Raw genomic sequence first — 16,891 nt, forward strand, 5'->3', positions numbered from 1 at the left:
GGAACTGTTAAAACATTTTAAATGGAATTAAAAGAAGTTTTATGTCTGTTAACAGCTGAGCGCTCATAATAGGAGACATGCTAGGATAAGCTTGTGCAGATGACAGGAGAGATAACAAGGGAATCCTTCATTTTAGCTGAGGGTTACATTCCACATGACAATTTTTTCATCTTGAATATTTACATCATTGCTTGCTTTAATGTAAAGCTGCTTAGCTCACATGCAAGCAGCTGCAGCTTCAAAATGAAGTCCTGCAACCCAGTTGTCTGCAGGAGGCATAGATTATGCCCAACTAAAACTTTATCACAATCCTGGTGGCAAGCATCCACATGGGCGAATAATCCTGATTTTTTTGCATTAACAAGCTTCAGCTGTGGTTTTTTTCTCTCTTTTGCTTCTGTTGGTTTGTCAGAAGGCAATTAAATTACTGCACCATTTTTCTTTTTTTTTTTTTTCTTCATTTTCATGACATCTGTCTGCTGCACCTTTGGATAGTTACACATTTGTGTTCTCTGTAGCAAAAATTGCTTAAACGGTAATCAACTACCTCATGTTACAACCCAATCTGAATACTAAAATTAACACTGATTTTGGGTCTGGGTGTGATGGCTACTGTGATGTAAAGAGTTTTGAAAATACGCCTGTCCAAAGACAATTCAAAGATTATTTAAAGGATCTGCAAGTGTAAATGCAAGACAAAATGGGCATAAAGGTTCAGATCCCTTATTTTCACTTTAAAGGAGAACAGAAGGATTTATCTTCTGCACAAACCTTCCAACCACTCTTTTCTTCACCAGGAAAATTTATGAGCAAAAGCTCTCAATGCAGCCCATTAGAAACCAGTAGAAAACTGAAATGAGCAGAATAGGGAGTCATCATGTAGACAAAACAGTGGGACTGCTGTTTGTGAGATGATCATTCTTGCCAGAATCCCTCACATCAAAGGATGTTCTGACACCTCCAAGAGTACCTCTACCATGTGGACTGCTGGAAGCTGGGAAATAGCACCTTTGCCTTTTCCTACACTCTTCTCCAATGGTCATTCTCTGTTGGGCTGGATTGATACTTGCTTTGAACCTTACATCCTTTCTTATGCAAACCATGTGCTCAAAAGTCATAGATCGAGAATGAAATATTCAAAAGACTGTAATCTTGTGGGTCCTGGGTAAACAAACACCCAGGCAAAAACTTCCTCAGTTTTGATTCTTCCAGAAACTCTGTCAAGCATTCTCCTGAAGGGCTAGAAAAGCATGGGACTGGAGTCTTTCTAAAGCCTTTCAGCTTTAATTTCCTTTACTCTGAATGCATACACAGAGTTAGGGGTTTAGGAACAGATCAAGAGTATTTTTGGAACCACTGACACTACCAGTTTCTGAATCCACCAACAAACCACTGCGTAATCCAAGAAAAATCACTTCTGCTTAGAATTTCTTATCTGAATAGCTGCTCATACATCATGTAGACTACTTTGATTACCTGAGCTTTGGTCTTTTACTTGACAAATGAAATAGTAACACTAACCATGTTTTGTAAGGCTCTTCAGCAACTAGATCTTAAAAAAAAAGTACCAAAACCAAGCCCTAAAACTCCAACAGAAAGGCAGACATGGCATGCATCTAATTTTAAAGCACATAAATTCTAAACAGATGTATTATTTTAATGCCAAAATATCCACTGGCACTTTTCTAAAAGGTCTGATGTCATCCAGTATGTGGTTTGGAAATGTCTCTGTTGCTGAGCACTATAGCTTCAAGCTTTAGGTATTTGTCTATTACAGGGCTGATTTCTTTCTATTAAAGCTCATTTGAGCCAATACTATATGAACAACTACTGTTGTTTCACCATGCTAATGTTGACAGTATACATTTATTGGTAAACTATAATGTTTCTCATTTCAGCTGAACATCTGCTTCTTAAAAGAAAAGGTACTACTTTTCAAATCTAGATGAGAATTTTGTCTTTCAAAGATAAGCTGTTAATTGTCCTCCCTTTCTAACTATAACCAGATTTTGATTATTCCTTTCTTGATCATCTCCAATTCCAGATGTCTCAGCAACCTTCCTTTTGTTTCTCATGAGTCAAAGTGCCACTGATTCATGTTATGAGAAGAACATACAAGTTTCCACTGTATATAATATTTTCAAGCATATGAAAGTGCACAGCCCCCCTGGTGTTCCTCAGACACATGACTAACTGCGAGACGGAAACAAGAAAAGAATCCTCTGTGTCAGCAGTGTTGGTAAAGCCTGTTTCACTCTGTACTGTGTTGCTGAGATGCTCTGAGTATTTGTCAGGTCTTTTCTGATCTTTGCCTTCACTGTAAGTGGGTTTTTCTGCTCAGTCATACTGAAGAGTCATCCACCAGGTACCACAGCCTGCATCTACCCCTATTCCAAGGATTCTATGCATGGCTCGAAGGATGTTTCAAGTAAAGCAAAACTTTTGAAAAGGGAGACTAATGAAACACTAGAAATCTGTGTTTTCAGACACTCCTATATCCACTTAAACAAAAAGTCACCAACTGCTGTGGTGCATCATCTGCTGGACAACATCTTGTGTCAGTTTTCAGGGAAAATAGAACAATTTAGACCTTGGCTTTGTGGTTTTCTCTACCTGAAAACAATTATTTGAGGTTAAATGTGTAACAAGACACTGAAAATTATTTTGTATTTCTACAGCCCGTATGCTGCACATGTAAGCTTTGTAGCACATGGCCTACTATAACCAAAGAACTTTTACTGTAAGAGTTGTTCATCCCTGTGACACATCAGTGTGAGTCGGCCTGAGAATCACTGTCAGGCTGCAGAGCCTTTCTCTGAGGATCCTGTCATTACTGTGAGCTATAGTGTAACAACAGCTGTCTGGCAATCTCACAGTGCACTGCTTAGGCACATGGAAGCTGCATTAATCATCAGTGGAGGAGAAAGGAAGTTTGTTGCTTTAATTAAGACAGCTTACCCAGTTCTGTTCACATGGCTGGTAGGAGGCAAAAGTGAAGATTCCACATTACTCTTGTGACTCTTCAGATCTATTCACAGGACAAGTGCTTGTTCTGTCACAGCTACATTGATAAGATTGGCCTTCATCTTTTGGCTTCAAATACCAAAAGCCATACGCAGGATGCAACTTTTGTTTCCTGTTTCACTGCAAGCAATTCCTGGACTACGTTGGCTGAGGGTCCCAGGCAAAACAGTCCAGCTTACAGGGGAAAAAACCTAAACAATTATGTCAGCAGCTACGTATGTTAAGAGGAGAATGAAAGAGAACATAAGTGAAATTCCAGCTTCTGTTGTACACCTGTGCAATTCCAACAGACAAATAGCAAGTAGATTGTCACAGGGGTAAGAGCACTGTGTAGATGTACCTTGAGGGCAGATGGGAGACTCGATGAATTCCACAGTGCTGAAAAACCATGAACACATGAAGTTGTATGTCACATGTACAGCCACAGGACAGTTGTTTTAACAGCAAGTCACACAGCAAGACAAGCTTGCATGCACCAGTGGACCAAAAAACACAGCTCACAATTATTAAAGAAGAAAAAAAACTCTTTCACTCACCACCTACAGACATGCCTTGTGTTGGTCATATCCACAGAAGTGTTTGCACTGGAGCTGTGGAAGGCCGGCAGCCAGTACTTCTGCTTGGATTTCTCTAGGATGCTAACAAAGGTGTATGAAAGCATTTTATCCCTGATTGGATAGAGTCATAGAAACACAGAGAGGAACAACCTACCAAAGCTTTTAATTCTTGTTTCAGTTCTCCTGAAGTCAGGTGGTGGCCCAGCATGGAGCCATTGGTAGTGTTAGCATCACAGCACACATACACTCCCATTGAAGCATGGGGCATAAGCTGGTACATATCCATTTTTGTTCTGTTGTTCAAGCCTTTTCAGTTATTTGATTTTCTTCTTTTCAGTGTGGATCTATACACACACAAATACACTTCAAAAACTTCTTCTGTGCTTCTTGCTTTTTTAAGTTTTACAGTAGCAAGGATATTGCAGAAAACATTATTTTTGGAGTATTACAGCACAACTGGCTAATATGTGCAATTGTATGCTCGAACCCCATTTTTGACAGGAAAACAATTATCCATTTAAAAATGACTTGCTAAATAGAGAAATATAAAATGAAGATACATGTTTTACAGCAGTATCGCTACCTAATATTTGTGTACTCTCCCAAACCATTTAATGTGGTATTTCGTGCTTTACCACTGTTGGATGCTAGCTAGCATCAGCACCACATGCCTGGTTTAACTAGATAAAAAGCTACAAGGTGTATTACATGATAATTAGACACAGTAAAGTAAGGTCCGTTGTTGTTATACATGTTCTGATCAAAGACCCTCAGTACACAAGTATAAGTGAAAACAAGATGGATGCTTTACATTACCACTAAGTTGGACTACTAAGCAAAATAACTGTATGAGCTTGAGCACGGAGGAATTCTGACACCTGGCATTCATACAGATTCATATCGTACTAGATTCACACTTGTGTAAAATTAATAAAACAGGGTTTGATTCATTCATTTTAAGGTCACTGAATGTGAACTGGTTGAATTATGATGTCTAATCAATAATCAGTGAGTTGCACATAAAGCCAAAGTTTTTGCAGGTACTCTCCAGTGTTGAAAAAAAAAAAAGTTAAGATCATATAATTTAAGGGTCAAATTTAGTCCCAAGCCCTACCTTATTGATCTCCACTTCCTTCTGCTAAGCCAATGCTATGCTTGCTTCAGCTGATCAGAGACCACCAACTGTGAATCCTGTGTGGTGATGGTAGCTCACTACCTATTGCAAAACATACTAGCAAACTATTCCCCATTACTGAGCCTATGACAATTTGAACCTGCTTTCAATAATAATTCAGCATTTCCTGAATGCAGAAGATAATCAAGCTGAAATGTCTTCCATTTTAACAAATGTGTGGATGATTCTAATGCAGTCTTGTGGAAGAGAAGCTACAAGTCTTGGTTCCCTCTACTGAGGACAGAGGGACAGTGAATAAGCAGGAGGTTTGAGTATGCTGTAGAAAAGCTGTTCTAACAAAATGAACATTGTCCTTAATGGTGCAAAGTCTGATCTCTGCTTTTTTCTTCTGCTCTTCTCTAGGAATGGTATGCAAAGAAAAGATAAACTGTAAGATGCAGCCATGCAGACAAGGGCTAGTCATGTCATGTGCAACACTACCAGTGAGCATTCAGCTGAAGGCAGAGGTCACACTAATCTGGCGCAAAAAATCATTTCTAGCAGGAGCCATGCTAAACAGCTTTTCTCTGGAAATATTTTTTCATCCCATAATATCTTGCTGACTTTTGTTTCTCTAAGCATGTAAGGTCCTGAAGGCAGAGAACTTCTGCATTAACTAGGTAGAAATCTACTACTACAGTTGTCTTTAATTATAAGCACAAAAATTAATCATACTTATAATACTGATAAGAAAGCTTGATGGTTTTCTCTGCAGCATTATCAGGGTGAGCACTGTGCTTCCAAATGCTTCAGATTATCTGAATATGTCATGGTTGCTTTTGTGTTTAAAGAGCAAAGAATCACAGAATAATTCAGGTTGGAAAAGAACTTTAAGATAATTGAGTCCAACTGTAAACGTGACATGCTAAACCATGTCCCTAAGAACCTCATCTATATGTCTTTTAAACACCTCCAGAGATGGTGACTCCACCACTTCCCTGGGCAGCCTGTTCCAATACCTGGCAACCCTTTTTGTGAAGAATTTTTTCCTAATATCCAATCTGAACCTTCCCTGGCACAACTTGAGGACATTTCCTCTCGTATTATTAGTTGCTACTTGGAAAAAGAGACCAACACCCTCCACGCTCCAACCTCCTTTCAGGCAGTCATAGACAGCAATAAGGTCTCCCCTCAGCCTCCTTTTCTCCAGGCTGAACAGCCCCAGTTCCCTCAGCTGCTCCTCATCAGACTTGTGCTCCAGACCCCTTACCAGCTTCATCACCCTTCTCTGAACTCTCTCCAGCACCTGAATGTCTTTCTTGAAGTGAGGGGCTCAAAAATCGGTCACAGTGGCTGAAGTGCAGCCTCACCAGTGCTGAGTACAGGGCGATGATCACTGCTGTGGTCCTGCTGGACACACTATTTTGATAAAAAGGCTTACATATGGCTTTTAGCAACAGAAAGGGTTTAGAACCACGTGTTTTTAAGTACATATTTGACTTTCCTCCAAAAAATATCTACAAAGGACACCAGGACCTCATTTAAAAGATACTAATTAGGTTGTCCCTGTTAGGGTTTCTATTTTTGCTCAATTTATATACTCTATGTGAATCTAGAAGGCCAAAATTCTATTTGAAAAAAGATGGCCAAAATTCTATTTGAAAAAAGGTGGTCAAAATTAAAGGCAGTATTTGTGCACATACTTGTCTGAAGCAAAGGCCTTATCCTTGGCTTTAGGCTTTTCAGAGGTTCCCTTAGAACCACACTCCTGTAGCACTGCAGCCATTCCACAGTAAAGTTAAACTGAGACTGTATGTTAAACAAGATTATATTATTTTATTTTCATTCCCCTATGACCGCATTTTATTCTGATGACTATTACCATATGTCTGGGGCAGCTGAAGACCCCACTGAAATATGCCTCTTCCCTTGGCTAGAGTCTGCCTAAAACATGCCCCAAAGTACCAGTGTTGTCTTCAAACCATTGACCTTAAGGATGAAAATAATTTATGGGAGTAGGGACTACCATGAATTTTCTACAATATTTCAGAGTTTAAATAACAACTGAAATTTAGCAAAATAAACATAGGCAAAAAGTAGCCCTTAAGAATGCTGATACTTGTCAATCTTATTTTGTTTGGGTTCCAAAAAATGAACCAAAGTCATTATGATATGTAAATGGTACTCCTACACATATTCTGCTTTGCAGCGTATCAGACAAAGTCTGTTTTATAAGTTTTCAAATAAGGAGCTATTATCCTTGTTCATCAAGGAAAGGAATGCACACAACACCAAGGAATGCAGACCACTCACTTCACACAAACCCACTTTCCAAGGCAAAACCACGTTCAAGGTATCAAATTTCCCACACTTGAGCTGGGCACAGGCTGAATCCCAGTATGCCACAGACTTCACAATCTGTAGACACCAGACACGCTGTGAAGGCAGCTGAAGGGAAGGGATTACAAGTTCTGTTAGGGTAGAAGCTCTGGTTGTGGAGCTTCAGATCCTCCCAGAGACTAATTTAAGTAATGTCCCACGGTGTATGTAAACACAGTGTTCTGGAGACCTAAATACCTTAAGAACAAGGGACCTAGCAGCTACAGCACAGGCTACTCTAGTTGCCACCTAGGACCTGCTTTTTGCAGGTGCTCCACACTTCTTTCTTCCTCCTTAAGCAGTATCAAGAGTGAGCAGAGATCCTGAAACCTTTCAGCAGAGCCAGCTAACACATCCCCCTCCACCATTCATGCTACCACTTTTTATTCTTTTTGTGATGGTGTTGTGTGGTTGGTTGTTTTCAAGTTTCTGTAGGACAGAGAATGGAAGAAGAGATCTGCTGAGACCTGCCTTTCTGCATGTAAGTAAAAGTGCTTTTTAGCCCTTAATGATTACCATAATACAGAAAACCTGGCATATGAAGCGTCAACCTCCTAACATGCATTCTCCAGGTGAGGAAGCAGTGCCAAATAATAATAGCAGTGCCAAATCCTTCTCATGGAAAAGCAAAGAATGTGCTAAAGAACTTGCACTTCCCTTCTATTGCACATATTTTCTATTATTATCAGAACTAGGCTAAAGAATAGATTAATTTATATGTCTGAGCTGGAGGCAGAACTGTATGTTCCTCAAATAGCACATCTAGCATCAGAACAAGAGGCACACCGGGGAAGGTAGCTTTGGGAGCAGTCACCTGTCAGTTGACAATGACTAGAGTTGAGGATTGTCTAGAATACTGCTAAGCTTCAGTCCCTATTATTGTACAAGCAGAATACTCATCAAGGCATTTCAGACACCAGACAAAAACAGGAAATCAAATTGCTCCAAAGTATAATCAGTTGTCGAGAAATGCAATGCTAAGACAACCAGATAGATAGCTATCTAGTAAATTCCATCACTTACTATAGAGATGGTGCCAACACAATTTTTATCAATCTTCTTTGATGGTAATCTTGAAGTGTACTAGGTTTGTGGATTGATTCATCTGCCAGCTTAGTTTACATAGAAGCATCTGTTAGATCCTGAACCACAGCAACAGGAAGACAGGGAGAGAAAAGAGAAAGCTCTGACACATAATCTACTTGTAAAATATTCACCTAACATTTGCCAGGCACATACATTTTAAGACACCAAACTTTCTAAGAGAATCGCTGTGATGCTGCTGTAACTTTGCTGTAACATATGTATATGTACAGAATTCACAAAGTTTAATGACTAGAGGAAAGCTACAGTTATACAATAGTCCATGTCTTGCAGAATTTTCTTTATTTAGTTTGCACAAGAGATTAACTGAAAGCTCTTGGCAAGCACATCCATGCCGAAGGAGAGACTAAGGAAAGGCAGCAACAGTGAAAAGAAGATAAGCTTTACAAAATGAACTTCTTCTTTAGCCCAAACCCAGCATTGGTGTGAAGTGTAAGATCAAGCAGAAAGGATTGTTTGGAATTTACAGTGGTCTTCAGCTGGTAGCCTACAGCTATGTGAATTCATCACCGGGTGACTGAATGACCAGTTAACAGCGAGTACTCTAACCCTTCCCTTCAGCCCCTGGCAAAGCTTTGTCTTAAAAGGAAAGAAACAAACCAGCTGTAGAGATTTTACATTTTTTATTGCAGGGCAGGTATGTATGAAGCAATGGTGGTTCCTGGATGGTGCAACTGCAATGGCTGCAAAGAATGAAGAAAAAGTATATGCAGCAAATGCCACTTTGCTCACACCATAACCACTTATTCATATTTCAAAAGAGCAATAAAACAGGGACAGTTGTAAGACAAAGTCAATGATGTCAGTCACTCTCCCCACAATTCTACAGGCTGTATTGTGAAGAGGTGTCTTTGCTGCGTTAAAGTACTTGAAGAGCCTCTATTCACACCTGCTGCCCCCAGTCAGCTGCTCCCCTGCCCCTACAGGAAAGTTCCCTAAGTGGTAACTATTATTACTGGCTAGAGAACCAGGAAAATTCTACCACAATATTAGGAAGAAACAATTGAAACATTGTTGTTCATGATCTAGTAGTTGTTTTGAATCATATCCACAAGGGCCCTCCAGAGTCTTGATCTCCTTTTGTAGGTTCATTGTGGTGACATATTGGGCTCCTCTTTTGGAAGCACCGTTACACACATGCTCTGTGCAAAAACTCAGAAGCTGTCAGCTACCAAAACCTACTAGTTAAGTATGGACCAGGCAATGTATTTCTAAAGATGCCTTAGCTTTTCAGCTGAATTCCTAGGCTTTAAACGCTTTAAAAGTATGTTTTCATTACGATCAGCCATAACTAGGCTATTTGATGACAGTAACTTAATACATTTTGAAATCATCATCTACAAAAACTCTCACTGTTTACAAGCCATTTTTTTACTTCCATTAAATGCCAATTTGCTGCTTCTTAAACTGCTTAATCAGTTTCTAATCAACTTAGCTCTTGTTCCTGCAGCAGTCTGTCAGTGCTGAAATTAGAATTAAGAATCATGGAATAATTGAGGCTGGACAGATTTTGGGAGGTCTACACCCCAGCTTTCTGCTTTATATAGCCATTAGATCAGATCAGGTTGCTCAGGGCTTTATCTAGCCTGGTCTTGAAAACCCCAAAGGAAGGAGACAGCACAACCTCTCTGAGGCCTCTCTCAACTGCTTTATTGTCCTCACTGGGAAACGTTTTTCATTATGTCAAGTCAGAAAAGAAGTTCATGTTCTTCTTTATTTCAGCAGTAGTCTGTCTTCTGACTGTCTTCTCATTTCAAACCATGGATCTGATGAAGAAATCAAGTGGTGATGTTCTCTGGCCTGTGTTATGCTTGAGGTCAGATTAGAATAAATGAAATAATCCCCCATGGCCTTAAATATCTGGATATCTTTTGTAGGAACCCTTACAACTGGGAAAAAAAAAAAAAACAACAACAAACAAACAACAAAACAACAACAACAACAACAAACAACGGCATTCCATTCACTGAAAATTCAAACAAGGCAGAATTACTCCCAATTTTAGGAGGAGAAAAAAATCTAAGGCAACTGAATTTGTCTTGTTTGGGAATCAGGGCCTGAAGGGAGCACAGCAGTATAGAGTATCTTGCCTTCCTAGCTCCTTTATTGACACTGCACAAACACATGAAAGCTGACAATTGCAGTTCACCAAAACCTGCAATTGTCCCAATGATCTGCTGCATCCCACTCCCACTAATTTCTTCAGCCTGTTTACCAAAGAGCACAGAGAGCAAAAAAAGTCGGGGGTTTGGGGGGACTTCTGAGGCTATGGAGTGCTTAAGATGTCCATATTAGCTTGGGAAATACATCCCTTGAAATGTGTTTAAATAGTGAGACTACTAGGTTCCTGGAGCAACCAGTACTTACTGAAGAAAGAGAGTTTACCCTAAAGCTAAATAAAACTCCAGGACACTATGAAAAAATCATGCTGGGGACCAATATGGATAGCTTCACCAGCGTGAAGCAGGAGTACACAGTGAACTCTGTTCTGTTCCTGCATTCCCATTCAGTGTGGGCTGAGACAGGTCTGGGTATATCTGTGGTTACATACAGAACTTATTTCCGGAGATGTCAGCCTCTTACATGCCTTAGACCCACTTAAAATGGATAAAGGAGACCAAGAACAATGGAAATAAGAACAAGGACATAATGATGTCTAAAATCCTCTACAGGCTGTGAGGCCATTTTATAAAGACAGTCCTTAAAGCTTTGCAATATAAAGCAGTGTTCCTAATATTCAGCACTTGCTTTTGTCACCTGCATACAATTCTTCACAGCTCTTTTATTCTCATACCAGCTCCCTCTTCTCCTGCCAGCCAGTTCAGTGTTAGTAGGAAAGTGGCCAAAGGAAGAGGGTTATTTACCAGTGAATGAATAGACCAGAATGACTTGAGAAAGCAGAGGAAATAGCACCAGGCTACAGGAATTACAGAGACTGGTAAGTGGCCAGAGGTTCTTGTGCCAATGTAAACACCGAGATGGTTAAAAATATCATTCAGAACACTTTATAACTCAACTGCATTCATGTTTTTTTTTTTAAACCACAGAGGAACAACACCACACAAAAAAAGGCCACAAAGCCTGGCTACCCGTATCCTGAAATGATTTTCCTTTAAAGTAACTCCTCAATGAAAGCTGTACTTTTAATCACAATTCTTGAACCCCCTTTTCTAGATAGTTTCATGACATATGTCAAATGAAAGAGGATAAGTTAATAGGATTAAGCTGAGAAAATGTGTTCAAGGTTCTGTGGACAGCTCCTATGAACCCCAGACTGGATGTTTTCACCAAATTCATTTGCTAATGGAAAGGTCAGCCCAAATCCCATCCACTGGACACAGAGTTTTTCCACAACAATTCTCTGTAGACCATATGCTACAAAGAGACAAAGCAATAAATTAATCTTTTTAAGTTAGAGCCACTCAATACTTTAAAACTGTTCTACTGTTACTAAAGGCATAAACAAGTCTGTTTCGTTTTCACATCTGAGTATATCATATTTCAAGATCTAATTCAACTGCTTTGAAAAATGAACAATCGTCATTTTCACTTTCTTTCATTTCTCTGAATGAAAACGGAGGTTTGCATTAGTACTAAGTCTATAGTGCATCTAACCAAACGCTGCTGCAGAGCAGGTAGGAACAATAACAGTACCCAACACAATAACAAGGCTTCTCTCTTTGATCAATTGTAAAAATCAAGACATGTAACAATACACATGCTGAATGACTGCACTTCACTCAACAGTTTTATTAGTAGTACTCAGACAGGATGGCAGGCAGTTATCTTCTCCATTTTACAGACACAGACTTGATGTGCAAATAAAACAGGAAGATTTCCTTGAAAGAAAAGTAACTTACCCAGGAAGAGACCCAAACTTCCCTTTAAGCATTGTGGGTGCCTAAGGAGGGACTTGCTAAGAGAAGAAATACCCAGAACTACCCAGAAATACCCAGAACTTCAGCACAGCATCTATTTCTGAACTGTAAGATCTAAGGCCTCCCGAGCAATTGTTACCAGCAGTTTAATACTGCAAATTGGTGATTGAAGAAGATAATGAGAAGTGTGCAGGTGGCCGCTATGGTATCTGCAACAAAGACTCAAGAGGAGGGGACAGTAGAATACATATGAATGTCCTGCTCTATGGAACAGTGCTCCAAAGGGTATCTATAAAATCTCTTTAAGGGACTGTCCAGTCATTTTGGTCTGTAATTCAACCATGGTGCAGTCCACCGCCCCAGGAAGGCTCAGGCAGACTTTTCCCCTTCCTTTGGGTCAATTCAGAGTGAGATGAAGATTTTTCAAAGACATCAAGCATTCCTGTTTTGAGTTGTATCGGAGTCAAGTCCCATTTTAGAGACCACTACTCTTTCCCCTTCCTCAGTTTCTTCAGATTTAATTTAATCTACAACAGCAGGAGCTGTTCGCAGAAGAAAATTAGTAGATTGAGGGTATTTACCTATTCCATTAGGCTTACAATAGGTAACCCTTTAAGGATAAAATTTCTTCCAGATGTATTACTACAAACATAAGGGGGGAGCATCTAGAGCTGAAAGCTTGTGTGTTGTAAATTTATTTGTTGGTTCAGCGTAGCCAATCATCATGCCAGTGCATTACCTGCTCCTCATGCTGGCAGACAGACCACATTTTCTGCATGTGCAAAATGCAAGACCACACAGTAATACTGAAATACTCCAAGATGGAAACTTGGTATAACAGAATCCTGCAGAAATGCCAATGGAAGCAAAATCGCATCTTTCACTGCACCTTCAACTCCAAAAATCACTCACCCTGAAGAAACATAAAACAAATGCTTGAGAAATCAAATCCATTTTTTCACTGCACAAAATATGTAGTACTGCTTCCTTTGAAATCCTCCTTCTTGTCACTGTGCTGGCAAAGTCCAGATTAAAAGATATATTTACTGCCTTCTTTCTATCTGTTAGTGTAGAAAAGTGATAAGAACTGGGAAACAAAGCACAAGTTTGTCCAGACAATTAGCTCTCATGGCCAAGAACAAGGTATTTCGAAGGTCAGGAAATGCTAACAGACGCAGCCTCTTGATGTATCTTCTACCAGTTAGTGACAGGCCTCAGCTGCATGTAACCTGCAAAATATTCAGCTGAACTAATTTTAAAGTACATGCATTCTTCTTGTTTGTTACTTATCTGGGCCAAGTACTTACATATAAAACATCTCACATTTCTTACAGCAAGCTCCTCGTTCACTGCTTGCAAGAAGTGATATCTCTAAGGCATAACATCCTGTCTGTTCTTATTACCTGCAGCCACAACTAAAGATTTAGGTTGCCTAGCCTCCACAATGTGCTCTTCCGTAAAGTCCTCCTCATCCAGAGGGAATTATTCCAGCGAAGATATTTCACCTACTTGACCCGCTCTTCAGGAAAACTAGTAATATAAAAAGAAAATTGTGCTGCCCTTAACAGATCTCTCATCTGAGCTATCTGTTTAGATCACAGCAAAACTTGTTAGCTATATATAATATTAGAAACAGTAATCTGGAGAGTAACTCACTTCCCAATTTGTCAGTTTTGGATGGAAAGTCAAGAGAGGGTGGGAGGGCAGAGTCCACTGCATTCCTGACTTCCCACTGCTTTGCAATGCCCATAGCTGTACACACTTTGAAGGGAGGATACCACTCTAATTAGGCTTTGCTTTGTTTCCATTCTGTGTCTGCCAGGCAAAATGCACAGCAAAGCAAATTTGATCAGCTTTCAACAAGCTAACAATGCAAGGCTGACCAACCTTAATGATTAACCAGGGAGGCCTACCAGGAACAAATGGCTAGAATGAACCCATTTTAGGCTAACAAACCCCACCATATCTAGCATACACAGTTAACATTTCACATTATTCCTGCAAGATACCCTCTGCCTCCCCACCTGTTGATTAAAGGCTTGAATTTCACAGTCGCTAAAAATGAATTTGGGAAGAGAACATGCTTAGTACACAGAATGAAAGGCAGCTCATGTTTCAGGGCTTCTTCTTCAAACTTACCTACACTCGTTGGAAATATATCCTCATTGTTGATTTGCACCTCGATCCAGTCCATGAGAAGATTCATATACTGCGGTGCTGGTAATGCTGTGGGCTTCTTGTACTTCATATCATCCTGCCACCGGTACTCATACCGGGGGCCTCCAGACATCACTGGGCAGGTCCTCTCTGTGCAGAACTCACAAATAGTTCCATAAATGAGGTTGATCCTGTTGAAGAAGTCAACAACATGGACAGCCACCCAGTCATTTTGGTCTTCTCCACTGGGCAACTGCACAGCTGCTTTCAAGTCCACGCCTGAGTTCAGAGAGGCCTGCGCTCGTTTGTGAAGTTCAAACCTCTGGGTTCCAGGTTCAAACTTGCGCTTTGGGCGGAAAGTCTTATCTTTATTAAAGACTTGCTTCAGTGCTATGGACATGTCTGCTAATCCTCTGCTCTGCAGCAGCTGGCAGAAAAGCAGAGCTGAAATTTAATGCAGGTATCTGAAAACAGTTGCTCGCTATCACAGGTCCTCCAGGCCCTTCTTGTCTTCTCAGAGAAGCTCTTACCAACTTCAGAGAAGTCTGCTAGCTCTTCCTCTCGAAAGCCTTCCCGAAAGGCTTCATGTCCCTACAGATACAGAAATAATATACATTAGTGGTAAACTCAAGTTTGGGCCTGTCAGTTTGTTACCATTCTAGTGATTATGAGGTGAAAAGCTAATATGTAACAAGCTAGCCTTAAAAACTGTCTAACTGTAACCTGATGAACATTAAAAAAAAAAAATAATTTTTTAAAGTATAAAGGAATTAATTTCTCTGCCCATTTTAAACATCTACCCAAACAGAGGTTCTTATCAAAAATATGGGAATTCAATAAATCTTTTATAATTTTCTCATATTTAGATAATTTTTAGATCAACCTTTTCATTTTTTTTTTGCATTTTTACAGTGACTGCCTACCATGCATTACGTATATACAAACTTAGTAGACAAAATACTATGTGACAACTTAGAAGTCTTATCTAACTGCTCCTAAAGTGACCGATGGTGCCTTGAAGCATCCACCATAATTTTAGTGCTCTTCTCTGTAAGAAAAAAATCTTTGAGCAATATATTTCCATATTTGTTCTCTATTTTTAATTAACAAGCTATTTGTTGTTTTCAAACCTCATAGAACCTAGTTAAAGTGAAAGCTACAGTATTGCACAGAAATAATTCCTGTTTCCCGCAGAACTGTACAGATATTGTTAGTTTTCTTGACCTATCTTCAGGAATTCAGTAGTGGTCTTAATTTTCTATTGGATTATGCAGAAAGATTAGAAAGCAATGGTGAAGCTGCACTTACTGTATAGCTCTATTAATCTTCTCTACAAGGAAATACTTGGCATTGTCATTCCTGCAAAGGAAAAGCATAGAATTTGTGTTGCTCCATCTAAGCTACTCTGGCAACAAAGAAAGGTTTTGACAGTTTGACTGAAAAAGATAAATTACTACATTATTTCCGATTTGTTTTTATATATACGTGCAGAAGATCATTATCATCACTTAACACAGATGATGAGTAGGTGATAGGATAGACAGGAGCTACCTCAATTAGACTTTTGGTTTAGTACTTTCGGTTTTATGATTAAAGACAGGGAGTAAACATTTCGTGCTGTGCATTATTTAAATTAAGTAACATAATATGTTTTAAATTTGCACAGTGCTACCAAAATCCTACCTTATCAGTGCCTCTCTCATAATGGGATTACATATGCTCCACTGTTTCCCTTAGCAGAAATAATGTCCCTGAAAATTTTACATGGCTGTGTGTGGAAAGCATTAAATTCCTCTGAAGAAGGTTGTCCAAAGCTTTGCTAAGGGGCAGAAAAGAAGAGAAAAAAGTTCTGGGGGGGGGGGGGGGGTAGGGTGAGTGGTTGGTTGGTTGTGGTTTTTTTGTTTAACTGTTTTTGTTTTTGTTTTGTTTTTAAAGCACCACAAGTAACACATTTGTAAGCAAAGAGGAATCTGGTGTGCTAGACCCTGTACGCGCACAACAGAACATAAGTGCCAAAAAGAGATCCTCTCCCAAAGAGATGAAAGATTATCATCCAGCCAATTAGCAAGCAAGCAGCAGCTACACAAAACCAGCAGAGAAGTGCCTCTTTTTCCTTTTGCTAATGGCATGATGGAGGGATACTCCAACAATGATTTTATAAACAGTCATTCTTTCTGCGGCAGCAAAATACAAGAAGTTCAGGGCTGAACTCCAGGGAGATTATTGTCATATCTGACATGACCCTTTGAGTAATGTTGTTCGAACACAGATATCCTGAATGCTCAACTCCAGAGATCCTGAAACCTTATAAAGGTCAGGGAAAGAAGACTTTAAACGAAACTAGTCTTGGAACAATTTAGTTAAGTGACATTGTCAGGAAATGAAGGCACTTGAAAGACACAACTTTTGCCTTACAGTTTGTTGGTTTTTATTAAGACCTATAACCTCCATCTCTCAAATGCTCTGTGGCAGTTAGCTTTTGATTTAAAAGCCTTTCAAAGAATAGCTGAGTACTGCTCAGACTGAGCTGGTGACTGACGCACTTTGAGATGACATGGAGCCAATGTACCAGTTTGCAATAATACGGATGTTAGCTCCAGGGTTTCACAGTTCAGGTCACTACTTTTTTCCCCACTTTAATATACCTGGCGCTCTTATGTGGCTACTTTGACTCCCTC

At 39.7% G+C, this 16,891-nt stretch overlaps 1 protein-coding gene across 7 annotated transcripts in view; it reads right to left on the reverse strand.

Moving 5' to 3' along the window:
* Positions 1–16,891, reverse strand: part of MOB3B (MOB kinase activator 3B) — an 81,943-nt gene that overhangs the window by 38,153 nt on the left and 26,899 nt on the right. For 4 of the 7 annotated variants that reach the window (XM_071802015.1, XM_065861036.2, XM_065861033.2 and 1 more), the window contains exons 2-3: positions 15,522–15,572; positions 14,196–14,804 (exon numbers count right to left, since the gene is read on the reverse strand). In XM_071802015.1, coding sequence (XP_071658116.1) covers positions 14,196–14,613 — 418 coding nt within the window. In that variant the 5' untranslated portion in view covers positions 14,614–14,804; positions 15,522–15,572. The remainder of the gene's footprint in view (positions 1–14,195; positions 14,805–15,521; positions 15,573–16,891) is intronic. The other 3 variants (XM_071802017.1, XM_071802016.1, XM_071802018.1) reach the window with 1 other exon arrangement.

This window comes from Patagioenas fasciata, chromosome Z (genome assembly GCF_037038585.1).
Source record: "Patagioenas fasciata isolate bPatFas1 chromosome Z, bPatFas1.hap1, whole genome shotgun sequence".
Taxonomy (NCBI): domain Eukaryota; kingdom Metazoa; phylum Chordata; class Aves; order Columbiformes; family Columbidae; genus Patagioenas; species Patagioenas fasciata.